We start from the raw sequence: 27,914 nt of genomic DNA on the forward strand, positions 1-27,914 counted from the left end.
TTGTTCGGAAGACTTTTTGAATCTTTTGTTTGTGCACTGGGCGTTCATGGCAGTGTCAGAGGCTGCTGTCAAAATCGCGGCGGCACCAGCAGAATCGCCACTCGGAACGGCCAGTAGCGCTTCCAGGGAGGATCGGCAGCTGATAGAAGAGCCAACACCGCTGTTTGTTTGGCTGATGCATGTGACTCGACTGCCAGCTACGGTTTTCTTGGTGGCTCTGACTGCTAGTGTTTGCTTGTTCGGTCGTGTCTTGCGATGGGATATCACAACTATACGGCAAGTTTCAAACTGCTTGTCAGCGCCTTATCACTGCACGGAGCGGCAAAGCCAGCGAGAATAACTGCGTGCGCACAAGTTTGCCCATAGACGACAATCGTTGTGTCGGAAAACTTGTGCGCACGTGGCTATTCTCGCTGGCTTCGCAGCTCCGCGCCGTGATAAGGTACTGACAAGCAGTTTGGTCAACACTCGCGCGGTACTGTTAAAGAATTGTGTGGCGCGATAATTTATTTATTGATTCGCGCTTGCTATCCCGGACGAAGTTACGAGCAAACTTACGGAATCCGGAAATACCGGACAATTGGCTGGGCCTCAAGCAATGACGCTGTTTTAGCATCTTATTCAGCTTCATGCATGCACCTTCATGCCATCCCGCAAGTGGGGGGATGCGCGGCCTTTCATTTAGAGTGAACTTTTTTTTCGGGGGGCAGCCAGCGTGCGGTGCTGGTCTGGGTGCTGACGTATACGCAGCAACATACACTATACCAATATTGCGCGTTATGACCTTTGTGGAGTTTTTTAAGTCGCGCTCGAAATCCCCGCGTAATTGTCACGCCCTCTTCTTCGCGCCCTAATTTCTGAATAAAAAGTGCGAAAATTATGCACGTAAATACGGTAAGAGCAGGTTACCAACTGATAGCAGCTCATGCCCTGCTTGTGATACCATAATACGTAGAGTAGGCCACAGTGGCTACGCTTTAAAACTCTGTCAAGCAACAGTCGGTTGCTAAAAATAAGCCTGAATAATTTAAAAACCCAATACACCACCACCTCTTAATTTTCATCCCCTTAGGTCAAACAATGGGGGGAAAAAAAAAAAGACTGCATTCAAGAAGGAAACTGGGGGCATGAAAATGACTCTAGCTACCACTTGCGTAAGAGTGAGTGCTATTGGACACGCAGAAAAGCCTTGTCAGGAGGTTACAGCATATTACCTGCAGCAGAGCCTCACTCTACAAACGAGCCTCATAAAATGACTTCACACGACAGTGAGCAGACAAGGGTTAACAAATGTGGGGCTCGTTATGACATACACAAACAGGAAACCAACAGTCACTAAAACCAAGGAAAGAATAGGTATAGGTTTTTTTTTTTAGTTTGTGGTGTTGATAAATGGGAAATTAATAGTGTAATTATGGCTTCAAGATAATCAATTTGAAAGTAGAAGAAAAAAGCACCCCATGCCGCTGGTGGAATAAAAAACCCACGACGTTTGAATTTCGCGTACAGTGCTCTACCAACCAAGCTATGGCGACGGCTATCCAATGCTATGCTTAGCATTCATTTTAAACCGAACATTTCATGCAAGCCTGAATGTACTATTTCAAATATCTTTCGAAGCATTCAGTATGGCTACGGGTTATTCAGTCGCACTTTCTGTGATGTTACTCCATCAAAAATGAGCCCTTCAACAGTCCAACGGTATTCTCTGCATGGAATGGGGCATTTCACATTGCAAACGTACTCACCTATCAGAGACCTCATCACCTCAATCATGTAGTCTGGGCTGATCTTGGCAGTTATTTCCTGGCTCAGCTCTGTAGCCAATTTCGCGTAGCCTTCACTCTCCTCTCGAAACAGGTTGTACTTGTTCTGTTTGTAACTGCACAACAGAGCAAAAAAAAAAAAAAAAGCATTTCAAAGTCGGGTTTACTAGAGACGCTACCACTTCTTCAGATCAGAGAAAGCATGGTGGAATTGCAGTGTCTTAATGCTGACAGTACGCTCCAGCGCACTGTCATCCAGCGTGTATGTGTGCGCGTGCATGTACACATGCATATACACACAAGAAGTCTTCACTCGTGTGATCTGCACCGGCGCCTAATTTGTACGCCCCAAACTATTTACCCGGATAAAAAAAAAAAAACTTTTACTCGCATATTTTGTGCTCTCTGCTGCGCCAGACCACCAGCATGTACGCAGGTGCTTGCAAGGCAGGCTTAGGAAGATCGGCGTGGACACGATGCCGCTTGCAGTTGCGAAAGGTGCGACTGGCGAGGGCACGAATAATGCTCCGTTTACATGGCTCGCTCACGCTAACGGTTGCTTTCCCAGACAAATAGTTGCGCGCACCCAAATCTAAAACTATCGAACCGTTTGCTGTTCGGTTAGCCACTAGTCAGCCAGGCCACTGCCCAAGTTCAGATGCGCTGAATGCCGCCTGCCTCTTTAGCTTTGAAGGCGAACAGGTCCTCCGATAATTTAGGGCTTTAAAACAGGTGTTGGCCATTGCCTACAGGAATAAAAAGCAATAAAAATGTTTTCTCACTACCCAACTACGTCTTGATCGCTGCATACCATATATCTGGTTCATTTACGTTAGTTTGAAATCGAAAATGGGTGAGAGTTTTTTTGACAATACTGAACTGCCTCTCCCATTCAGCGTTGCTGTGCGCTATAGAGAGGACTCCTATAGCATTACCTCCATGATACGGCTAAATTTCAAAAGCTTGTTCGTGCCTTTCGAGCTGGGAGATGGCACTCCAGTGCACATCAGCCCGTGGCCAGGCTACAGAAGAAATCTTTGGGTCAAACACAGGAGCATTTCCAGGAGATTTCTGTTTCAGTTGTACAATAGTTGTACCATAAAAATTGTGAAGCCTCCCGGATAATCCGGATGACCTGGCATATAAGAGTTTTGTCAATGCAAGCATCAGCAGTGGTGTGTTCATCACACCCCAGCAACCTTTCGCATTGCAGTTACATAGCTGCTTCCATTTTGGCCGAGCCTACAGCTGGATCCTGAAGTCAGCGTCACTAAGCCTCTGCTCAGGCAGTGTGTTTAGCAGCTGCATCTGCCTCACTCATTGCGGTAGAACTAGCTGGATGTATTGTTCCCACTTCTGTGTTGCTCTTTATGCAGCTTCCACCTTCCTACCACTCTCCAGCCACCCTTCGGTTACGTCGGTCCGGCGCTGCCGTGAAAGACTGTGACAATGTCTTAAGAGCAGCGCTCCAAAAAGAAAACATCTCCAAGTCGCAAGAGAACTTCTAAGATGTGAAAAAAAATTTGTATGGACAGGGATGCCACTGAAAGCTCGAAACAGTACGGAGTGCTGTGTAAAGGAAAAAAATTACAGGATTGCACTTAAGTCTGCTTAAGACCGGAAATGCAAAAGCCTTTCCCTTTCCTCTCTTTCTCCCCAAATTTCCACTTACTTTCCATCGTTTAAATTTTTATTTTTATTTAAGTTTTGTTTTTATTTTATATTTATTCATTAGTTTCTATTTTATTTTTGTTTTGATTTTTCTTAGTATTTTACGTTTTACGACTCTTTTCAACATATTGACACAAAACCTGCTTCACACGCAATTATATAAATCAATTTAATGAACTAATTACAATTCGACAACCAAATTTCTCCCACTTCAAGGTGTACTCACACATTACGTAAAACAAATTTTTTTCACATCTATCTATATAGAACTACAGGATCATGCAGACAAAACTTGCGGACACTTTTTGCTGACTCGACATAACCATATAGTGCTTTCACATTAAAGAAGGCTACTTACAAGAGCCGTGTCTTGATCTTGACAAACTTGGTAAGCATTGTTTTACTGCTCTTGACAATCCCAGCCTCCCCCAGTGATTCAATGTCCACTCTTTCTTTCAGCAGGGAGTCTGGAACAATCTGCACAAATATGAAGCAACCGTGATGTCAAAAACTGCTGGCGCTCCTGTGAAGTACAACACTCCCTGACCACAGGGCTAGAACATGTGAAACAAGGCATTCCTGCTAAAACCAGAAATCACCCCCTCTCACTAGCCTATGTTTTCCGCCTAAATTCAGAACTGATAAGTTCGTGGGTTAATATTGCCTAGACAAATGAAATTCTGCCTTCCATAGGAGAAGCCAACAACATACTTCTGACTGAACTGGCATATTTGACCCCTAGGTTCAAATTACGTGTTTAAATAGTTTAATGATGTAATAACCTACCAAAGTAACATTGAAATATACATCCCACAACCAAGACAGCAAAAATTTGCAGCCCAACATGCCCTCTGATTATCATCTGTTATAATAATATGAGGGCACAGTTCACTATATGACTTCGAGATCATTAGTAGAGCCATTGTCCGTAAACCATAGCCTATGCTATCAAATGTCCGACAACTATTTACCACACATTCCGTTCGGTCTTTAGTGTGCCAATTAAATAATATACTGAATGATGTAACTCTTCTCAGCTTCATGTTAAGCCCAAGTGAGAATTATATGGATGGCACATATTTTAGTGCACTAAGTTAACAACAGCAAGCTGAGCTTTAAAATGCACCGCTTATTGGTTGGACTTCTTGACCGGGCAGAGGAGTCTGTTGTAGAGAGTAAAAAGCATGGCCAGAAATTGACAAATAAACGATGCAACTTGCGGCCAGAAACTGACAAATAAACGATGCAACTTGCAGCCAGATTGCATTTATAAAGCAGCCTCATACATGCATGTCAACTACCTGATGCAGTAAAACCTCGTTAATTTGATGTCACTGAGACAGCAAAAATATTCAAATTAAGTGGGTTTTCTAACTGACCATGCACAATGAAAAAAAAATTGGTCCAGGTCAAAAAAAATTTCGTAGCAGAAATGCCCTACCTTTATTAGACCAGATCACTTAAAAGTAATCAAAGATGCTGATAACCTTATCCCCTGACCACGGCACATCAGACAGATAAACGGTACAAGTTCAGCATGGCACACTGTCTACCCATCGCTGGCACGCACCAAGACACACACTGATGTTGAACGCACTGATGTTGAGATCAGGACACGCACTGATGTTGCTGATGTCGTTAAGGGTGGATGATGCTCCGATGCCAGCACCTCCGCTAGACGCCGCCTTGACGAAGCTCCGAGACCATACGACACTGAAACCACTATTCCGTGCTACGCTGCAGTAATGCACGTCTTCTCTGCAGGCGTGGGCTTTGGCATTCCTGTGAGCCGTACCATGAACTGGTTTTTGTGTTGGGAGTGCTGGGCTGGGGCTCCTTGCATGTCAAGCATTAGCATCACTCTGCAGTGCCATCTCATGCCACTGAAGGGCCATCCCTTCAGATACAGGGATCAGGCATGCCTACATAGCACCCCAGATTCCAAGAGAAAGCAAGCGTAGCAAGGGGCAGCAGAATGTTCGGTGGGCGGATGAGACTAAGAAGTTTGCGGGGATACGGTGGCCGCAGCTGGCAGAGACAGGGTTAATCGGCTGATGATGACCCCAGATCTCGGGATTAACCGGGCTGGTGCATACTGCCAGTTCGAATTATCTGGTAAAATTTACATTTGAAATTGCAGCACAGCAGAAGTTATTCGAATTATCCTGGATCTCAAATTACTGGGGTCTCACTGCAGACACAACAGTTGGGACAGCATATGACAGCTCACCTTGGCACAGCCAGCCAGCAGCCAGTGGAAGCGGTCCCTCTGGTCCCGGTTGTCCGCCGACAGCGTCTCCAAGTCTGGAGAGGTGACAGGTGTCAACGATGACCAGGCAGACGGCCACGGAGCAAGAATATACAGGAGGGGAAACTCCGCTCTCTGCAAGGTGCGATGCTGTCACGGATGCTTCGAAGCCGTTCAAAGCTAGCCACACGCTGATGGTGTGAAGTTGGCCAGAAAGGCAATTGCCGCGTCCTTCAATGCCAGTTTTCATAATGAGGCACTCAGCAAATGTCGACAAGCATGCAAGGAAAGTTTAACATTCACCAGGTTGTTTGCTTTACCAATGCTTTCACAGCACGGTTGCATAGGGATCCCGTACAGTTCGCCAGCATCGGTACTTGCACTTCCTTTGGCACCCCCCTTCTTATGCGACATTACCTGGCAGTCTGTATACCTTTGCACTCACGGGACGTTTCCTCTCGTGTATACTCTTGCTCTGTGTAGATGACCCATGACGCAGAGCAAGGCAAGGAGCAGCCAGGTAGGCTGACACATACCCAGCAGGAAGACCAGGTCCGCCAGCATGGAGGCAATCTCTGGGTGCAGCGCCTATGGTAAACAAAGGCACCGGTGCACAGGAGCAGGAGTGGGTAAACCTGCACGGCTCTCATCAGCCGCCCACCACACAAACGCCACTTACAGTAATCTCGGCTAGAGCCGCCAGGCCCTGGTCCACCTTGAGTCGGTCATCCAGCACGTGCCAGCACAGGTCATGTAACAGCAACTGCAGGTCTAAAAAGTAAAAAATGAAACGGGTGAGCAGACAATATAAAAGGCCGGCTTATGTAAAGCACAGCTCAGGCACTATGGACACTCGAGGATAACCTCCACCCAGCTTTTCTTCTTACTAAAAGTAGATTCCATGACTCATTCTGGTAATCTTGATCTTCATCTGGCAGTAAAACGCATCTATTGCTGAGACAATTGGACTTTAAAAAAAAACTCACAGAACTGTTAAGACTGTGTAATGCAATGTTCAGTGATAGCCATTTGGGCGCTTAGTTTTGGGGATATATTCCTGGCGCACTGGTGTAGTGGTCAAGTGATGTAACCCTTGCACTGGCCGGCGGCTGTTCCAAACAGAGTCACCCATAGGCTTATGCGACCCAGGTTGACCGTGACATAATGTCACGTGACCATGACATTACCGCACCCATCGGTTATGCCGACGACGGCGAGAGTCAGGGACGGGCTCCTAACAGCTATCAGCCTAACGCCTAACACATGACATGTCATGTGACCGTGACATTAAAGCACCCACCGGCTACGCCGAAGGCGACGAGAAAGCCAGGGATGGGCGCCTAACAGCTATCGCTGTAAGAAATTTTCCAGCCACACATTAAAAACAGCATTAAAATAGCATTAAGAACAAGGTTGATGACTTTGGAACACTAGCTGTTATGGTTAAGCAGTGCATTATTCGCAATACCAAATGATAGCTAATGAAGTTTCCGATGGTGAAGTATTCTCAGACTGCTTTAAATGTTACAGAAAGAACAGAGACTTGCATGGAGGAGATGTATTCATTCTTGTGGATCCTCGGATTATTAAATAAATGCTGACACCAGCCAGTGTCAAGCTGTATGGTGCAGACTGGCGCTTAATAACAAAGTTCCTGCCATATGTTCTTTCTACTGCCTGCCCGATCCACCTCTCAAGTGCTGATGCAGCTGGCAGTGACAGATGGCGCGATGCAAACAGACTTCAAGGTGACTGGTGGAGAGATTTCAATCTGCCTGATATTGACTGCAGTCATCAACATTTTCTCCGATCGGCCAGTCCAGCCAAGAACTGATTAACTTAACTCAATTTCTTTCATTACGCCAAACTGGTTTGGAGCCCGCATGTCAAAATGGTGTATTAGACCAACCTGAATTTGTCCACTCTACTCATGTGCTACCTGGAATAAGTGATCATAATGAAGTGCTTTGTGAAGTGCAGGTTGAACACTTGAGAAGCATTGCAACCATAACCAGACAAGTATATTATTGTAAACGGAGGAGTATATAACTAAGAGAAAGCATATGCAAGCGAAATAAATAAGGAGCGGAATGAGTACCTAACAGACTTGGAAACATATGCCGAGAGCACTGGAGTGATCCAACTATGGCCAATATTCAAGGAAAAGATGTTCGAACTGTGGCAGTGGTTTGTTCCACCATGGATATTAATGAAATGGAGCAAAAGTAAACCTTGGTTCAGTCGGGAGCTAAGCAGTCTTACATGCAAAAAGAAAAATTTAAAGCACATTTAAACAAAAACTGATGTGTACCATCTTCCACGGGCAACCTTTTGCGAGTGTGAAGTCATGGTTTGCATGCTCGTTGCTTTTAGCTCAGCATTTTTTTGGTCACTTCATACAATGACCGAAGCTGCATGTTGTTACGATCTTCAACCTTTGCAGACAATACCTGCAGAATACAGCATGTCACATGCTATTAACGAGTGCGAATAAGCACTGAAAATTTTCACACAACGTATTTGGTTCTCAACACTGTAGGAAGCAATGTCCTGTTTTGATACAAAAGAAGGCCTTTGTACCAAGAGTCCAGTTAAATGATTCAAGAAATTGCACATGACAAGCCTTGCTGAAAGAGTTCACAGTATTTTGTTCGCCTACACGCTTTGCATGTAGGCGAATACACGTTTTGCATACACATGCAAAACATGTACATATTTGCCACTGAACCTTTATTTGAAGTTACCAAAGGGGCAAACCACAGCAAAAAAGTGCAGAATAAATCAACAACGGAGGCAGCTTCTTGGCATTTAATATCATGTTGAACGTCGTACGGTACGTTCAATTTTATTCATCATTTATTTTCCCTTAAAGGCCCCAATGGGGCATTACATAAGGGGGGTACATATTACAATATTTTACATTCATAAAATATTGTAATGCGTCACAGCTGCGCACTTACCCTTCCCTCCTCGGTCCGAAGGCAGCCTTGACGTCTGCATACCGGCAGCTGCTGAACGGCATTGCTTGATGCTAAATGACGGAAACACGGGAAAAAAAAAAAACGAAACACGGTCACAATTGTTGACACGGCAATGGCCGCCAATTAATTCAACCTATCAATGGTAGCTGTCAGCGCTGCTGGACGCGAAACAAGTATTTCCCGCAGCTGCTGACCGAATAAGAGAATGGAAAGCGTCAGGTGACTTACATACGGCGACAGTACCTGGTGAAAGAACAGTCACAACCGCCAATTTATCAGATAAGCACGCTCACGGTCAATCAAGTCGAGACGATGGCGTATAGCAGCAAAGCATTAGTGCCTACGCCACGCTCAAGCATACGATTTAGTGCACGTACACACGAGCGCGAAAAAAACTAAATGGGGCGCGCATTCTGTGCAGTCAACAGTTACCTGCACATTTTTTTATCAATCATTTTATACCGAGTTAGACTCGCGTTCACGCATGGTAGGCCTAACAAAACGCAACACGTCAATAACTACAAGCTACAGCACCGAAACTCCAGCATGCGCAGTGTTTAACAGTTTGGTGAGACTCATGCAGTGTTCCTGTAAACACTTACAATTCAAGTTTTCCCGATCTTTCCCAACTTTTACAAACGTCCATCGACACAACCCGGCTCGCCATCTTGAGCCAGCAAACTACCACTAGCGCGCTGAACGCACCCTTGCGGGGACCTACAGTCAATGTTAGTAAACAAAAGTTTAAAGGAGTATTTTTACAGCATGATTCAAGTGCAGAAAGTGTGAAATTTAGAAAAAAGTGCAACGACATTTACAATAATGAAAATACTTTGGTTTTTTTTTTTAATTTGTGATCTTTCACGTAGTTACGGATGTCTCCAGTGCAAGCGCTGGCAGCGCAACGTTGTATTTTCTGCTCGAGGTGCGGTGAGGGAGCTAAGCACGGCGGAGCCGAACCAGCAGGTATCGTGAATGTATGATGTGTTTCACTCTAATACATTAATTCGAGGGGCTTAAAGAGAGGTACGCCTGTTAGCTGACTCTGCAAAATCCAACATGACCGTGTCCGAGTTGTGGTCACTTGACCTGTGGTCTTCCGTCCCGCGTACGGACCGTTTCTAATCTTTGGTTTCTATTACAGCCATGGGCTCGTCTGGAAGCACCCGAAGAGTAACCATTGTGAACGAAAACTCCCCAGACGTCATAAAGATATCCGATTCCGTTGTGAAGAGGTTAAAGGGAGAAACCGAGTCGATATCGGCGGCAGCTGTGGCCCGGCAAACCGCTGCCAGTGCACCGTACGAACCGCGAGCCACAGGAGACAGCCTCCAGAGCCGAAGACTTCACCGCGATGAGCTGAAGAAAGTTGAAGATGTGTGGCGAGAACGGCTGAAGGAGGTGGAACGGCAGAACCAAGAGCTCTACAAGCTCGCAACCGACAAGTTCGCCGGTGCTGTCACGCAGGTAGAGGAAAAGTACGCCCAACACAAATGTGTACCTGTGTGCGAGGGGCATCAGCAGAAAGTAATGGAATGCTACGCGAAGAACCAGCGCGCACCATTAAATTGTTCGCAACTCGTTGAGGCATTCACAAAATGTGTTCATGAGGCACGAAAAGACATTGCAGCTCACTAGTACCGCGTGATCTCTAGCGTGCCTTCTGGGTGACATTGAATCTTGCCTCTAAAAACCGATTTGCCTGTTAGGAAAATAAACCAGCAACATAAGCTGTGCTCGTTTCTGATTTATTTGCGCTCAGTTACCGGCATGAGTGAGAGCCGGCTTGAATGGCTGGCGATTACGGTCCGAGCGGCAGCACTCTGGCGCGGCTGTTTATTTATTCCGCCTTTTATGGCCTCCGAGATACCCTTAGATCCGGAGCTCGGAGGCCATGCTTCGTTGCATCTTGCAGTCTCAAAAAGATAGTTGCGTTATTACTTCAGTTCAGTTGAGCGGAAAGCAAAAGGGAGGGAAGAGGGTAAGGTCGCACTACCATTGTAGCGAACTTTAGCTGCGTGAGCATAATCGCTGGACAATCTAGTACGTGTACTATTGTGAGCACACTGTCAAGCATGAAGTAAATGACCTATGCAAAATTAGTAGCATTGCGAGCCTCATTCACGAGTCTACTTCACTATGAGCTTGTGTTGAAATCACAGTTCCACTGTGCAAACTGCTTTGCAAGCAAACAGTCTTGTGTTTTAGTAACACGATTTTTTCGTACCTGTATCTGCCACACATCAACTGTCTGCATATCACAGTTACCATGTGTTTTTGCGTGCCCTCTTACTCCTGGCACCTTCAGCTCCCATCGTTCCCTGGGACCAATGCAGTGCACTGGCACTGATATCAAACCTCAAACCACAGCTCCTAGTCTTGCTGCCGATGTAACAGAAACACATCACTAGCATGTTTTGCATGCAATAGCTACATTTAATTTATGGGTTCCACATGATGCGCAGCAATAGTAAATGTGGCCTAGGTGGCCTCGACCACTCCTTTAATGTTTCACTTGTGAAACTCGGTAGTGTGAAGGCACTTAGATTTTTACATGCCAGACCTATAGCTGGGCTGCAGTGCTTGCCTAGATGATCACCAATTTGTTCTGACCTTTTAAGGATTCTTTAAGATGCACAAAAATGTGAATTCCACTATATCTTTGGGCATTTTCATATTTCACCTTAATTGTGATGATCCCCCTAGCGCCTTGTGTTAACCATAAAACACCTCAGCTGCGGCAAAATGCAGTAATGTTTTTTTGCTTGTGATGCAGACATCGAGAGGTAATATAAGGGAACACTCAATTTGATCTTGCTATATTTCTGCTCTATAATGTCAGCATGCCATGTTCTTTCCTTCAGAATGAAGTGCTGTCATTCTACAAAACCATTTTTCATTAGTTTCCTGTCAATGGAAATTACAAACACACAATAAATAAGTGACAACAACTGTTACAGTGCCATCATGTCGTATGTACAATCCCATACAGTGTGCATACGGCTCACAACATAGCCAATCACTATGCGAAGTGGACGTTACTCCAGTTTTTTCCGACAGTTGGTATGCCTCTTGTAAGACATAGCGCAGTAGCACATTGATTAAAGTGCACTTGCACAGTGAGGAAAAAGAATACTCAAATACTAAAAGAAAGGAATACCTGACGCCAATTTGCTACCCACTGTTAGTCCAGAGCTGATGAGCAAACATTCAGCAATCGCACTGCTCATTGCCAAGCCTGAAGACAGAAGTCACCTGTAGCCATTTAATGCATAATAAAACTACTTTAAATGTGCACAGTCCATCCGGCATATGCAACAATTACAAAGAGACAAGGTTTCAGAAATGGTAACTATTTATAGTGCAGACTCTCACAACTCCTATACTACATGTGTTTTGAGAGTCGTGATACAGGAAATATGTGCAGGTTATCTGTGGTCCGAATTAAAGAATGGACCCCAAAATACTGCCAGGAACCATTTGCATCATGGTAAATTTACTTAGTGGAAACCTGCGTGGTGGTTGTCTTCTAAGATGGAAGCCGTGCAGTAACAACAATTTTTCTGTTCCATCAGATGCTCTAATGTGGTCGGGAATGTCAACGCAGAACTGCTCCAGAATGCCAAAAGCCCCTGCGGGCTCCATCATGGTGCGCCACAGTAGCAGTGGAGCCTCCTGACAAGCGGCGATGCCGCGTGTGAAGAGGCTCCACTTCGCAAACTAGGTGCTGTGAGCGTGCAGCTTCGGTGCACGGGAAGAACGGAAAGAATAGGCACCTTTAGCATACCGTGTACCGTGTTGCCATTACCGGTACCGGAGTCCGCGTGCAGCCAATGCGCAAATCGGCTTTACGGCACCAGATGGCGCCATGTACCAGGCAGTTGCACGCGAGTCTGCGGCATCGGGACCAATCAGCGCGTGCTCAGCGGTAGTGGGCGGGCTCCCGGTACTCCGGTAACGGTACACGGTATGCTACACGCCATTAGCATACCGTGTTAACCGGAAGCCTGCCCACCGCCGCTGAGCACACACTGATTGGTCCCGATGCTGCAGGCGGCGCGCGCGGCTGCCGGACACCTGGTGCCATCAAGGCCATTTGCGCATGTGCATTGGCTGCGCGTGGGCTCCCGGTACTTCCGTACCGGTAACGAACTAAGAGCGCTATCCAAAAAAACTTTGCCCGCCGATAAACGTCCCCAAAAGACGCAGTGCACGATTAAGCACAGACAGAATTTCGTGAAATGCACTGAAGGCATTGTTTACGACATCCCTCTCTCTTGTGGCAAGCGGTATGTTGGTCAGTCTGGTCGGTGCTTAAATGAGAGACTTCGCGAACACAATAATAATTTGAGAACACTTACTGGCAGCAATCTGGCTTTACACTGCAAGGAATGTGGTTGTGTGCCATATCTGGACAAGTGCTCGATCGTCGCCAGACACCGGGATCAGTTAACTCGCGAGATTATAGAAGCAGCTCGCATCGCTGCCCTGCAAGGCAAATGTGTCAGCAAGCCGTCTATCTCCCTGTCGAAAAGAGAGCTGGCCTTCTTAAAGATTAACTGAGTCGTGCATGTCCGTTGTTCCTCGTCCACCTGGTTTTCTTTATCTTTCCGAGCGCATGCGCCTGGTTCCCCTCACGGTCCACGTTCGTTTTGGTCGCCTAGGTTTCTTTCAGTCGGAAGTTAGCGCCTGTGTTGTCCGTCTTTCTTTGTCCCTTGTGCCGTTTTTGCGCTCCCCATATACCACGGTAACGATAACACGGTATGCTAACGATGTCTACGTCTAAGCTTCCCAGCTTGGTGCATTAATCATTGAAAGCTGATTGGCATTAGCGGCCGAGTGGTCTGGAATGGCAGGCGACTGCCCTCTGAGGCGTCTCACAGGCCGCTTTGGCGTCTCTGCGTTCACGTGCATGCTCGCGGCCTTCGCTTCGGTCGCGTTCCCGGCACACTTCTTGAACTCAAGGGCCCGCTTTCACGAAGCCAAGCAGTCTGTTTCCCAGTGTTGTCTTATTCGCAGTCTAAACACTCCGTTGGTTATGAGGGAAAAAAAAGGCGCGCACTTGCTCACTAGGTCAGTGGATACCTCTACTGCGCTGCGAGGTGGCGGTGATGTCCACTTCCATATTGAAGCATGTGCCTCTCCTTTTCTTAAAACCACCAGAAGGTTTAGACTTCGTTGGTTTTTAGGAAAGGAAAGGTACATAGCTAGCTCCCTGGGTCAATGACAGCTAAATCGCGCTTCGAGGCACGTGGTGGCTAATTGCGCGGCCGCATAGTTTCGGTTTCCCTTTTGAGAATTTCACTCCAGGCCGTGGCGATGGCAGTGCGGTCGAGTATCGGCCAGCCAACCGAGTACATTTTGCTGGAGCATCTCACTTTGTCACCGGAGGAGTAGGAGTCGTCGAATGAGGCACGTGTCTACTGTCCCAGGGAGCCGGGGGGGGGGATCCGACTGTGCGGCTTGCCCGTGCCCCCCCCCCCCCCCCCCCCCCCCCGCCACCGGATATGGGGGACGGTGTAGTTTCGGCTACTAGGCTTTGTTTCGGTGCAATGCCAGCGGTGGGGATGGGTTGGCCGGGCGCATCCTCTGGGGATGCGAAACCCCATGGGAGTAGCAGCGACGCCCAAGCGACTGCGAGGGCCAGTCGCGCCCGTGAGGTTTGATGCCTGAGCGGAGGCAGGCCTGGTTATATCAACAGGCTGGACCCACGGAATCCGGCACAGAAGGCATGTCAAAAGTCAAAAGGTTTTCATATACATGCATTCAGTCTCTGCACATGGGGTCGTACGCGGCTGGCGACCGACGCGCTGGTTTCTGGCTACGGAGAGGCCAGGTCCGCGCGGGGGTTTACAGCAGCCAGGCTTCTCGGAATCGACGTCCTCGGGGAGGCAGCCTCACGGCTGACCGCTTTGCTGTGGGGACCATTGCGTGACACCGAGGTAAGGGGTGCGTAGTACGACCAGTGCAAAAACCGTCGATGTTGTGGAGTACCGGCGGAGTAGGCCCGGGTCGTCCGGCCTAGAACACTCCCTCCTCAGTAGGCGTGGAGCAAGCTAGGGGAGAAAATAAGTGTATGGTTGGTTGGTTGGAAGCACAGGTGGGTCCGGCTGGAGGTGTTAGGTCATGGCGCCGAGGGCCGGAGGGTCAATAGGCTGACGACATAGGCCTCTACTGGCTGGACCACACCACACATACTTCCGGAGTCTGAAAAACCGGGAAAAGCACTCGACGGCTAGTAGCTGACAGGTCCGAAACAAACCATCAAAGTCGTGGAGGAGCCTGAGGTAGCTGACTGACCCTGGGCTAGGTTTTCCTGTCTCCGGCGGTCGGAGCCCGTTGCGTTTGTGGGTGGTCGGGCATCCCGTGAGTGGAGCTGCACCATTGGGCAATCTCGATGCTCTCCCTGTTCTGGTCAGACAGGCCAGCAATGGAGTCGAGAAGAATGAAGGATCACAGCCAAAACTCACTGTCCTCATCCCCTTCCCAAGTCCCAATTCTCATAGCCGTCATCCAACCCCTTCCGCTATGTCCCAGGGGAGATCAGGGGAGTCTCCCCAAGCCCGCTCCCCCGGCTGTGGGTCGCTATGTAGCTTTTTACACCCCCTCATTTTTTTTCCCATTTTCCCGACCTACGGGTGGCAAAAATATACCATTGCTTTCAGGCCTTTTCATTTATTTCACGATTGTGGTTTAGGTCCATTATACTCAGTGGCACAGGCAGGGACACTTTCTTTTTCGTTCTTTTTATCGTCCCAAAATAATTTTTGTCCCAGGGAGCCAGTTATATGTGCTTTCCATTTCCTCAACATCAACAGAGTCTCAACCCTCCATTGATGTTGAGGAAATGGAAGGCGCATGGCTGCCTCAATTTGTAGGTGCAAACCACCACCACATCAAAGCGCGACTGAGGCATCCACTGACCTAGTGAGCCAGTTATGTGCCTTTCCTTTCCTCAAAACCAACGGAGGCTGCAAATAAGACAACACTGGGAACTAGACTATTTGCTTCATGCAAGAGGGCCCTGGAGCCCGTGAAGTGTGCCGGGAGCGCGATTGAACCGAAGACCGCAAGCGGAAAAAGGCAGAGTATGTGCACGTGAGCATATAAATACCAAAACGGGCCTGTGAGACGCCGAAGTGAGCAATCGCCTGTGAAACGTAAAAATGGGCCTGATAATCCTGACCTTCCAGTTGCTATATATAATGCTATTCAGCTTTCGCTGATTAATGTGCTAAGCCGGTAAGCTTGGATATAATACCCGTTTTTTCCTGACGGCCCTCCGAACGTCGTCATGCCTACTGTTCTGTGCGTCAGAGATGCGTGGGCACCTCTCTGACACAATATTTAACCTGAAGCGGAATATTTGGACGATTGCACGCTGTGCTGTTCATACAGTGACATGGCCTCTGGATGCGAGTGCAAGTGCGTCAATGAGCAACAGACTTGCATGCTCCTTGGCTGGGACTGCATCGGCAGACCAAATTATTCATATTTGAAAAATTACAGCGCGGAAAACGGGGAGTTCAAGGGTAGAAAACAAAGGACAAGCGCTGTTTTTTTCTTTACACACACACAGCAACCAACGAAGCCAAGAAAGTCGGGTCTTCGGGGTGAGGGTTAGGAAACATAACAGAGCCCGTAGTACTAGAAATGAAATTCAGTACGATAGCAAGGCGGGCGAGTTGGTGATACATATTTGAAAAATTACAGCGCAGAAAACGGGGACTTCAAGGGTAGAAAACACAACCTACCCTTATACCCTTGAAGGGTAGGTTTCCCGTGCTGTAATTTTTCAAATATGTATCACCAACTCACCCGCCTTGTTATCATATCAAATTATTCAGACTTCCTGTATTAACGCGTGTCGAAATAATGAAATTTCATTGCATCAGTCTAGTCTACATACCAGAACACTGCACGGGCCACATTTTGAGGCGCGAGCACGAAACTCAAAGCCCAGCCCAGGCTCGCAGCTTCAAGCCCGGGACCAGCCCGGGCTGGCTACATTATCCTGCTACTGAGCCTGGGCGCGGCTCGCTAAGCTTGACACAAGGCCCGGCCCGGCCCATTCCAGCTGCAGCTCAAGAGGTAGGTTGCTAGTTCACCGAGTGCAAGCAGCCTCCTGCTGTAGTAAAGAGGTGGCAACGGCACTCAATAGAACTTGACAAAATTGGTTTGGTAAACATAAAAAGAGCATAAGATAAGGCACGTTCGCGCATGGCTGTTTTAACAGTGATCTGGTCTGTGATTAGCCCCGAATTTCTGAGAGCCAAATGCAAAGAATTGCATACACACACAATGAACTATGCATTACATCTAGATTTTTAATAACTTTTTTTTACAGCCTGGTATGTCTCAATATTCAAGCGCCCTTGAAGCCTCAGCAATAACATCATTTTTTTTTATGGGCACAATTTCACGGGCGGAATTCATGCCCATACTTCTATGGAGACAAAAAGCAAAAGCGCCTGTTTAATGTGTAGCATGTGTTTGAAGATCCGAAGTGTCCTAAACCTAAAATGCTTTTCTCAAAGGCATTTCTCATAATGTAATAATTGGTTTTGGGGGGAAAGGAAATGGCGCAGTATCTGTCTCATATATCGTTGGACACCTGAACCGCGCCGTAAGGGAAGGGTAAAGGAGGGAGTGAAAGAAGAAAGGAAGAGAGATGTGCCGTAGTGGAGGGCTCCGGAATAATTTCGGCCACCTGGGGTCTTTAACGTGCACTGACATCGCACAGCACACGGGCGCCTTAGCGTTTTTCCTCCATAAAAACGCAGCCGCCGCGGTCGGGTTCGAACCTGGGAACTCCGGATCAGTAGTCGAGCGCCCTAACCACTGAGCCACCGCGGCGGGGCATTTCTCATAATGTAGAAATGCATTTTTTGGAGACCATCTTGGAACAGATGGCTTCCCATTAAGCAATCGGTTCTTACAAGACTTCCAGTCATGAGTGGCAACACAAAACTGAACAGATACAGAGCGTCTTCTGGTAGATCCGGTGGCTTGTACTCGCTGAAAGCTTCTCTTGCATCGTTTAGTGTGGCGAGGCGTGTTCGTTTAAACTTACTTAAACAGCGTTTGAAGCAACGCTGATTAAACTCTGTGCACAAATGAATTTTGTCTCATTCCGCACCAAAAATGTAGTAATGTTAATAAACCACTGGAAAGATTTTTGCATCAAGATTCCTTCATCTCCGCGACATTCTGCACAACGGCAAAAAAAGAAAACAGCATTGTTTGTAATTTTTCTTGTGTTAGGAAAATGCAGCTATAGCAGACACCAAAAATATGTAAATGAGTGCTGAGAAATTTTTTTTTTCTGCCAACACCATGGCCCTATTTCCACCGTGTCGCTGCTAGAATGCCCCCTGCAATAGATAATGAATCAAAAGCTGTATACAGCCCCTCTATATACAGGCCCGAGCCCGGCCCAGGCTCCACAAAACAGCACATTTTTCAGCCTGGCCCGAGCCCATGCAGCGCTCTACTACATACCTGTGCAAGAGAATGAGCAACGAGGGTCTGTCTTCATAGAAAAGTAAAAGCAGCATGTCACTAACATGCAAGTACATCTTGAGATTGACGAGTTACATATCAGCTCATTAGAAAGACAAGCCTGTGGCTTTGTGTAATAGTACACAGGACGCAAGCATGTGCGTGCTGCTTCTGTTGGACACTAACAAAACACACACTACTCTAATAAGAAGAAAGAGCCAAGACAAAAACTCATGGATACTGACTTTTACAGATATTCTGTTCTGCCTAGAAATACCAAACAATGCTGCAGTCATGGTAAAAATGGCAAGCATTATACTGAATACCACCAAATCTTAAAAATATACATCTCCTCTGCGAATACACGCAGTACTGACAAATCCATACATGTAGCTGAAAATCATCGGCTAAGAGGAAGCGGGCCATTATGCTATCTATATAGGCCTCTTTTGCTAGGCAGTGGAACCAGATGATTGATTAGCAAAGTACTTTGTGTGCCCCCCTTAGGAGGCCAAATACCAATCCGGATGCTTTGAGAACCAGGGTAGTCTAGAACTTCTAATTTAAATAGCTACTGAACTACCACAAGAGTCCACATCCCAGTTATGCTTTTGCTGAATATCAGTACAGGTTGCATGGCATCAAAGGCATGAAAGAAAAGACAACACTTTACGGATATCTTTGACAAGTGAAGAGAAACAACACTGACTCGGAGAGAGAGAGAGAAAAAAAAAAGTCTTTTATTTATGGACAGACGCATTAACATAAATCACTGTATGTGAGAATATCTAAAATAAAGTGCCCTGCCTAGCAGGTAGTACACTCTTTCGAGAAGTTAATGCTTTTTCCAAAAAAGAAATTCTATGAAACAATGAACACAGCTCGATAACTGTGAATACTGCTATATACTACAACTTTTACCGGTTTCAGTATCAATTAACCGGGAGCACCATCTTGAGCTTCAGCTCGAACCACTACATTGATAGAGACCTAGTGTTCCAATGCCATGCTACAGCAATCTGTTCCATGACAAACTGGTCAGTTATAATGCTCACCATGTTCTTGGTTCCGCAGCACGTCTCAGTATGTTAGATAAAAGCAAACTTTTTCCACTTCCGTGAAGGTCAATTGGTTAGTCAATATAGACAAATAACAATATAATCAACAAAAAAGGGCATGCCTACTTGTCACCCTACATGCCATTCAATTTTTCGCACATGTCATCACAGCCAGCAGTGTTGATTTTCCAGCAACAAGCCGGAACGCAACTAAAAATCACAGGGGATGCGGATTTCGATATCTTTAGGATACAAAACAGAACTCGTTAAAAGGTGAAAAGAGTGACAACAACAGAAATGAATCTCAATATTTTTGGCATGAATCTCCCAACAGTGACGGTGACAAAACAGGTAAGGCTGGAATTTGCAGCATGTAAAAAAGAAAAAGAAAAAAAAGCCCTTTTATAGAAAGTCGGCAATGCCCAGCTGCTCACCCTTGCAAGTCTGCCAAAGCAACATGGGCAAAAGGGGCATTAATACTAACAATATGTCACTATTTTCTCACAGAAAATGTGCTGCATGCATGTGAACATTTGCTGATATTGTCTGTTGCAATACCAACACTCGTACCTCCACCTGGTGCTTGCCACTTCTACACCAGATGTCATTGATGCACCTAGTGCCACTGATTGTTTCACTTCTTTTTTTTATCACTTGTTCTTCACATCATCTGAATAATAAAAGGTCATAGTGTAAATCTGACAGTCTCACAAATGCACTCCTGATCTGCAGGGCATCATTAACACTTATGCTCTACTGAGATGCACTTAACAGTTTCATGAAGATTAATGAAGAGTACAGAATTCTCTAATACTTTACAGCACAGACCTATAATAAACCTGACTACGAGGACAAAGCAGGTTTCAGCTGCCGCCTTCTTTACACATAACTTCCCACTCCAGGTTTCAAGGTTATATAACATGAAAAGCAGCCACAGCAAACAAATAATTTTGGTCACACTTACTGGACCTACAAGGAGGAAACAAGAATAGCCTCCTCAAAAGTACAGGTATACAGAGCAAGCAATGTTGAACGCGACAGATTCTGCAATACAGCGTAAGGCGGAGAGATCAAGTTGTTACGAGACCTAAGCATAGCTGCTACAATCGCCTTACAGAGCCAAAAATAACGTGTAGTGGAATGTGCAACATCTGGGACTTACATATCAGCACAGAGTAAGCAGAGATGAACTACGTCAGTCCAAAGCTGGCACTGAAACAGTCATTCACATTGGCGGCCACTCGCATCCGTTTGAGAACTGCACGTCAAAGCTACCACTTGTTCTGCAATACGCCAGTGTATAAATCATGTGACAAAGACTGAATGCAATACACTGCAGGCACAGACAGCTGCTCAAATCAGTTCATCGTGTGCAGCCGTTTTCAACATGAATAAATACAGCTCCACAAACAGCTTTCAGAAAATGTGACACTGATTCTTCATAAACAGATTTTTCTAGTGCCGTATAGAGGCTAAAACTTGAAAAAACGAATGTGTATGTGTGAATCTGCTGTGTCAAAAAACATAACTACACCAGGGTCCAGCACAGCTGCAACAAGAAGCACGCAATTCAAATGCCGCTAACTTCTTGAATGTCACAGGCAGGTTTGATACCTCACAGTATCTCCACCTTACTAAACTTGCCACAACAACACTGAAAACAGCTGTACAGCAAAGCCAGGCAGAAATGTACCTTAAAAGTATTCATTCAGATAAATCCTCCGGACCGTTTTCAATGAGTTACTGCACATCACCATTCCCACGTCAGCATTCAGTCACACAGAATGCACTGCAATGAGCCGCGACAGCTCACAAGAGGTGTAAAACAAGGAGGGGGGAGGGACCAGATCTCAGTGTTTGTGCGTACCACAAGTAAAAAAAAGAAAACAAGAGCTAAAGCAGCATCACCTACAAGAGAAGGCTTCAGCAGGCGCATGTCGACTCTGAATATGAGCGCTCGCTGGCGTGGCGCAACATGACGGAGCGCGCACGCTCCTCAGCCTGCCAGTGTGATGGCGTCATCATGGGCTTGCTGTTTTTTAGCTTGTGGGCCAACGTCATGAAGATAGCCTCTATGTGGTCCGACTCGCTCTCATCCATTGCAGACGTCTCGAAGAGGGGCATGTTGTGCAAGTCAGCAAACTTTTGCGCCATGTTGGTGCTCACTGCAGCCTGCAAATACCTTAGTAGGTTAGCACACATCAGTCTACTAGGAAACGCTGCAGTCTGTGATGAAAAGAAAAAAAAATTATGAACAGAACAGCATGATACTTGACTAAAGCTGGTGTTAATACTAAACAAGCAAATGCATCGTTGTTGTAGGCCTGATTTCACTATCAATATCTGGTATGGTATGTAGTATGTAGGTCTGACATCCTGAAACGGCTTGGGCTGAAGGTTCAGGATTAGTCTCGACCACCCGGGGATCTTTACCATGCACTGACATCACACAGCACATGGGCGTCTTTTGCATTTTGTCTTATCGAAATGCGGTCGTCACGGCCGGGTTCAAACCAGGTCGTCCAGCTCAAGTATCAGCAACTGCCTAAACAGGAGACAGCTATATGTGACCACTGAATGTCAGCCACACCCCTCCTTTTACAAGCAAATGTGATAAACTCCTGAATGGATTGTTGTAGGCACCGACCATTCATTGCTGTTTGGCTCTTGCATAGAAAGCCAACCGACTAGGGATCTCAATGCATAATGCAGGGCCATTATTTAAAGATAAAAAATTCAAGCTAGCTGTAGCAAGATGTGATAACACAGAGTGAAACTCTGTCATTACAATAGCAGAACTCCACTGCATTCCTTGACATTTTGCCAAGGCAAAAATATTTTCGTACACTGAGTGCCCTCATAGTCAGTGGAAGCATTAATCGCAGTTCCTATGTTTTCAATGGCAGAAGGCCCTGATAATGCAAACAGTTAAGTGGTCAAAACCAACAAACCCTGATAGCAAAACGCTGGTGGCCGAGACGGTGCTATGTGCCTGTTTCCTGATGTGCCTTCAGTTCAGCTGTTAGGACCAGTGTCTGTTTGCTTTTCATGAAATACTACTGCCTCTGGGCTGGCCGTGCAAGAAATATGTAAAGAGGCCGCACATCATGTAGTAACAGAAGAAAAGAAGAAGCAAGGCCTGAACCGGCCCCTACCAGGTGCAAACTTGCGCAGGCTTCAAGCAGTGATGTTAGGCGAGTGGTAAATGCTCTCAATGACAGTAAACAGCAATACACAAAAAGGAAATCCATGAAATAAAGAAGATGATTTGAAATAACCAGCATTCCAATGTGACATAACTAATGATTTATACTAGCGTCATTTGGACATGTAGTCATCAACATTTGTTGAGTCATTTTAATGGACCTTCATGGCTGAAATAAATTTCTGGAGAAACTCCGCCTGTAGCAAAACTCCCCGTATACAGCAAATATTTTGCATCGATTTCAAGTGTTTATTCAAATGGTGGTTTACAGCATATTACAGTGCTTGCACACTGAGCATTCATAGTGCCTAGCAGGTCTTTATTACAGCCAATATTGATTTATCATATTTGCATCACAATACATACATTAATGAGTCTGACGAAACTAGATATTGCTCTATTTCACCAAAAACCAAGCCACCTGTAATTTCCAGTGAATCAAAAATGAGTAAAGCATCCAAATTCTCTCCATTTTCAGGCACTTCATGAGTGGGGTCCCAATAAAAAATGATTGCACTTAAATGGCAGTTACATTTACCCATAAAAGACAAACAAATGTCGCAATCCGTTCATTCCAGTGCACTATTCGCAATGTATGATATCAAATCTAGCAGCTTCCCCGAATTTCACACACTGGCCAGCATGTGTTAGATAGTGTGCCATCATCTGACAGATGAATTAGTCAAGAGCAACACAAAGGCGTTGCTTTGGTCTTTGCACGAATGCAAAGAATAAAACAGCTTATGCAAAGCTGACATTTTCTAAAGTAGTCTCCAGATACCTTTTTCGTATCATGCATTTTTGATTTTCGTTTTATGTTTCTATTCCCAGGTCAGGGGCCTGGCACTCTAATCATTGAGCATGAAATGAAAAGAGGTACAGCCTAAAGGAAATCCGATCTTAAAGAGGCAGTTGAGAAGCATGTGATAGTGTAGCTTGCATGACTAAAGATGCGAGTAAGTTTCGCAGCCTAGAGGACCACAGTGTCAATATCACTATGTTCACTTGAACTCAAAACAGTGTAAAACAAAAAAGGACAAACTAGCATGACTTGGGACATTTATCATCATCACCAGCCAAGTTACCTACTAGCACTGGAGGACAAAGCCCTCTTTCATTGATCTGCAGATAACCCTGACTTGCGCCAGCTCCATCTTTGTAATTCCACCTCTCCACACGACTCTCCACCGGCCCTGCTAAGTTTAACTTCACTTGGAATCAAGTTGGTTACACAAAAAGACCATTGGTTACCTTTTCTCCACACAACATGCCCTACATATGCCCATTTTCTCCTCTTGTGCTTTTGTTCCTTACCGCACTATGCTCTTTTGACTTAACCCCTATCAGTACACTAGCATCAAGGAAATGATAATAAAGCAGGAAATGCATCTCTACTGGGTGAACGCCTCCTCATACTCAACTACAACTTAGCTCAACTACGGCTTACCAACAGCATGTCACATCGAGAAGGGACGCACACACGCACGCACACACACACTGTACTGAAAGCTACTGGAATGCATTTGTCTCGCCTCACATTTTGCACACCAAGCTTTTTCTTAGATAACAAGAGTAAAGTGACTCCCCTACAGCCCATCCCTGAGACATTCCTTTGGTACAAGGTAAGTGTAGTCAAAACATGGTCACTATATACAAGCAGCCATAAAAGCTTTCATACTGGCTATAGAATTCCAGTAGCAGAAAAAAACAAAAAAACAAATGAGGAGGTTGGAAATTTATGAAGAAAAACTGGGAAGATTAGTAGCAACAGCACGAATATGGAGGCGGACCATGCCACGTCTATGGCATGGTTTTTCAGTAGTGGACATGATTGTACCTTGTCCTTGCAGTCACACTTGTTACCAACAAGGATGCGGGGAATGTCCGAGGTGAGCTGGTGCTCATCGCACTCCTCCACCCAGAGTGGCAAACTTTGGTAGGAAGTCATCCTGGTGACGTCGTAGACAAACACCACAGCGTGCACATTGCGGTAGTAATGCTGCACCATGCTTTTGCGGAACCGTTCCTGGCCGGCTGTGTCCCACAGCTGGAGCTGCGTTCCAACAACATTCATCGCATGCTGAAACTTTCCACAAGCAAATTTTGGAACAAGCGATCGAGAGAAGCCCCCAAGCAAAAGAAACCCTGAAGTGGTTTACACGTGTACGTGCGGGTGGTACATGTGCATAAGAAACATGTACAGGTGGCACTAAAGCTGGTTACAACCTGAGCCAAGCACTACTCCACTGTGTATAAAGCAAACTGCAACAAAGACTCAATGCCGCTGCCTCCTTCTTTGTGAAGCTATGCTGGATGAAGAGTTGCCTTTCGAGTGCTATCTCTTTATGAACAAATGAACTGTTCTTTGTAACTAGAGGTAATTTTGTGGTTCATGTGATGCAAGTGGCATAGCGATTCTTTGTTCAAAATAGCAAAACTGCTTTCCCTGGTGTGTTGTGCCAGCACCTCCCTGAAATACGAGTGTGACAAAAACAGATCCTGCAATCTTGCCCCCACAGGTGACAAACAATGCATGTATGGTGCACACGGACACAAACAGATACTAAAGATACAATTGATGTGTGGTGCAGCACATACTGAAATCACTTGCAAGCAAAAACTCTCTCTCTTGGGGCTTTACTTCCTATTCATTCCTTCACACCAAAAAGCCCAAGTAACCAAGATAAGGCACCCACATTCTATGATGCACTGTCAGTCAGCCATTGTCATACATCTTAAAAACAATGAAAAAAAAAATACTTTTCTTGTGCAATTGATCGAAGCCCCTCCGTGCAGCTGTTGTTTTGGATCAATTCAAGTGGCCACTCAAAATCACAGGACACTTAAAGAGTCAAGTGCATCAAAAGAATGCTGGTCCGCTCTAGTAAACCTGAAAAAGGCGCAGAGTGGTTCACAAGTGCTCTGCATTCCAATGTGAATTTGACACAGGTCAGAAATATTGACTGCAGAAGTTCATGATTACAATTTGTCAAAGCAAAACAGCAAATGGCATTTGCCGACAGCACACTACACCATCATAGGGCCACTGAACTGGTGTGGCTGTCTTCGAGCCAATGGCTAAGAGAACGAAAATATTTGGCTAGAAGGTCAGAATCCACAAAAACCATCGGCAGGGTTGCTCACCGCATTTTTTCCTGCAGATGGCAACATTATTCAATTTTGCTGGCAAGATGGCTGAGCTGTTAACTCCGAGGACTCGGCTCTCTGATTACGGCACTTTTCCCCAGGAAAGTACAGGTGCCAAATGTATGCCTATATAATGCAAATTTAATGTACAATATTTGCGTGAAATATTTCAGCACGCAAGTAGTACAGGAGAGAGAAATCTCAAAGGTGTCTAGATGTAAGTAGGTTATTGTATAAACACAGCAGTGATAACAACTGGCACATTGCATGGAAGTGATCGTACAGGTCCCTCCATTGTGAAAGGGAACAGCCAGCTTCCACACAAAGACACATTTTTGTTTTATTTCATCTCTTAAAATTGCAAAATGACTTGAGAATACTACACGCCCATAGGAAAACCAGTTTTAAAGCTGGAAAAAGAGTGCTTTTCACACATACTAATGGAGTGATCATTAATTGAATGCTCAACTCTGTTCCCTTTTATATTGGAGGGACGTGTACCTGTTGCGCCAAAGTACAGTGCCCACAGATAATTCATCCCGGCTCAGCACACACTTTCCTATCTGTATTTACTTTGAGTGTGCTACTGTATCAGAAAGGTCAAATGAAATGCGGACCATGTTATACCTATACCATTTTTCTAGTTTCCTTCTAAAATACATTATGTGGTCTCGCAAATACATTATATGGTCTTGTTGATATTTCAACAATAAATATCAAAGGCAACTATATGCTGTACAGATGTCACGGAAGAATTATTTTTTTATGCAACTCGCTAGCTGACATTTAACTCAAGATTTGGCAGCTTTTAACATGCACACAGAAGCAATGAAGTGTGAGACTAACTTGTGCTCTTGAGATGACAAGTGATTTTTAGTACAAAAGTCACCGCCGACCCGCCTGCACATTCTTTGTGCGCACTTTATGTCTCGCAATGCCACATACACACAAGGAAAGTGAAACATACAAGATGCTTAAGTCAGGTCCGAATACGAGCAAGAAATACTTTCGTGCCTGCAGAGCTGATATATTACGATTCCGAATACGACATCTCACGCTGCCGAAAGAAAGATAAACATATTTAACACGGCTCTAAACTGATAGCGAGCAGTACGTACATGTGCTACCTAGTGAAAGTCCAAGGCTGCAGCCACTAATACTGTGCAATCACTACTACTGTGCAAGCGCTCGCACCACACTCACACGCGTGGGAAAACATACCAACAGCGATTGGCACCACAGAGAAAAACGGCACTAGAAGAATACTTTCCGCGCAAGCAATTACCATCCCAGAGCGGAAAAAATTAAAGCAGGACACAAGAGAAATGCGCAGCAGCGCGTTACCTTTTGAGAGCACGACAACGAGTCTTTAACATCATCTCACCTTAATCTGTTCACCGTCCACATCGACTGTCCTCTCACGAAAGTCGACGCCAATAGTAGCCTCCGTTTTTGCAGGAAACTTTCCGCAACAAAAGCGGTAGGTCAGACATGTCTTGCCCACATTCGTGTCTCCTATGACGATGATCTTGAATATGCGCTTCTGCTTCTCAACGCTCACTCTGTTCGGCGAATTGGCTTGCTTCTTCTCTTCCATGCTCAACTTGCGACAGCCTTTACGTAATCAGGGAGCTTTTTACGCTTTCAGCCTTCCGCTGCAGCCTCGGTGTTCAAACCAAAACAAACGCAGCTGTTGTTCGCGTCCCAACTCATCAACTTTCGTGAGAATAACCGTTCAGCAGCCGCTGATGCGAGACAGAACCGATCCCAGGTGAGAAAAAGGTGCTTTTGTCCAATCTGCCGGACAGGTCACAGAAACGAACGACCGTAGGACGTGTCAAGCTGCACCTTTGTCTGTCACACGAACAGCGGTTTCGATATCCACTTTCGAGGCCATGGAGACGCCATGTTTACTACCGCTTGACTGATGATGATGAACAATTAAACAAAAATTATGAACCGCTATCGCTCCACGACGACATAAGAGTGCTAAAAACCGAAATGCAGTATCGTTCAGTGCAAATAAATTACTGCAAGTTTTTATATTGCGAAAAAGGGTTCGAGGATACAATGGCAATGCCGTGCGTCCGCCATTCACGCATTTTACCACGCGGTTCTGACACGAGTGTTATCGGAAGGGGTATTTTGTGAAATTCCCCGGTTCCTCTCTTGGCTCCGGGATGTCTCCCAGCCAACCGCTACCACCAAAAGAGAATGCCCTATTTAAAAGAATATTGGTGAGTATCGACTCGTTTTGTCCACTACCGCGCGCCTGAACAACAGTCTAAGCCTACTCGCACGGCTCGCACGTACAGAAAAGGGCTTCTCAACCGCGCG

General features: G+C 45.8%; 4 protein-coding genes across 10 annotated transcripts in view; 2 read left to right on the forward strand and 2 right to left on the reverse strand.

The window, feature by feature from the left end:
- The window catches only part of tho2 (THO complex subunit 2-like protein), a 64,365-nt gene extending 54,958 nt beyond the window's left edge, over window positions 1-9,407 (reverse strand). For 4 of the 5 annotated variants that reach the window (XM_077662717.1, XM_077662715.1, XM_077662716.1 and 1 more), the window contains exons 1-7: window positions 9,269-9,407; window positions 8,646-8,716; window positions 6,365-6,456; window positions 6,222-6,273; window positions 5,668-5,741; window positions 3,796-3,914; window positions 1,749-1,882 (exon numbers count right to left, since the gene is read on the reverse strand). In XM_077662717.1, coding sequence (XP_077518843.1) covers window positions 1,749-1,882; window positions 3,796-3,914; window positions 5,668-5,741; window positions 6,222-6,273; window positions 6,365-6,456; window positions 8,646-8,716; window positions 9,269-9,333 — 607 coding nt within the window. In that variant the 5' untranslated portion in view covers window positions 9,334-9,407. The remainder of the gene's footprint in view (window positions 1-1,748; window positions 1,883-3,795; window positions 3,915-5,667; window positions 5,742-6,221; window positions 6,274-6,364; window positions 6,457-8,645; window positions 8,717-9,268) is intronic. The other variant, XM_077662714.1, reaches the window with a different exon arrangement.
- A 99-nt stretch (window positions 9,408-9,506) lies between these two features.
- On the forward strand, window positions 9,507-10,396 carry Chchd3 (Coiled-coil-helix-coiled-coil-helix domain containing 3). 3 transcript variants are annotated; one of them, XM_077662718.1, is made up of 2 exons: window positions 9,507-9,632; window positions 9,811-10,396. In XM_077662718.1, the coding sequence occupies exons 1-2, from the start codon at window positions 9,542-9,544 to the stop codon at window positions 10,302-10,304; spliced, it is 585 nt and encodes a 194-aa protein (XP_077518844.1). In that variant the 5' UTR covers window positions 9,507-9,541; the 3' UTR covers window positions 10,305-10,396. The 3 variants fall into 3 exon arrangements, with proteins under 3 accessions (XP_077518844.1, XP_077518845.1, XP_077518846.1); XM_077662719.1 differs by having other exon boundaries at window positions 9,546-9,643; XM_077662720.1 differs by having other exon boundaries at window positions 9,568-9,692.
- An 8,489-nt stretch (window positions 10,397-18,885) lies between these two features.
- LOC144128922 (putative Ras-related protein Rab-33) lies at window positions 18,886-27,492 on the reverse strand. The gene is made up of 3 exons (XM_077662724.1): window positions 26,962-27,492; window positions 24,268-24,483; window positions 18,886-21,397 (listed from the first exon to the last, which is right to left on the reverse strand). Exons 1-3 carry the CDS (start codon window positions 27,172-27,174, stop codon window positions 21,149-21,151), a joined length of 678 nt encoding a protein of 225 aa, XP_077518850.1. The 5' UTR covers window positions 27,175-27,492; the 3' UTR covers window positions 18,886-21,148.
- Window positions 27,493-27,637: 145 nt separating this feature from the next.
- The window catches only part of Naa15-16 (N-alpha-acetyltransferase 15/16), a 112,636-nt gene continuing 112,359 nt past the window's right edge, over window positions 27,638-27,914 (forward strand). Inside the window, exon 1 of the mRNA XM_077662721.1 lies at window positions 27,638-27,814. Coding sequence (XP_077518847.1) covers window positions 27,758-27,814 — 57 coding nt within the window. The 5' untranslated portion in view covers window positions 27,638-27,757. The remainder of the gene's footprint in view (window positions 27,815-27,914) is intronic.

The sequence above is a fragment of the Amblyomma americanum genome, chromosome 4 (genome assembly GCF_052857255.1).
Source record: "Amblyomma americanum isolate KBUSLIRL-KWMA chromosome 4, ASM5285725v1, whole genome shotgun sequence".
Classification (NCBI taxonomy): domain Eukaryota; kingdom Metazoa; phylum Arthropoda; class Arachnida; order Ixodida; family Ixodidae; genus Amblyomma; species Amblyomma americanum.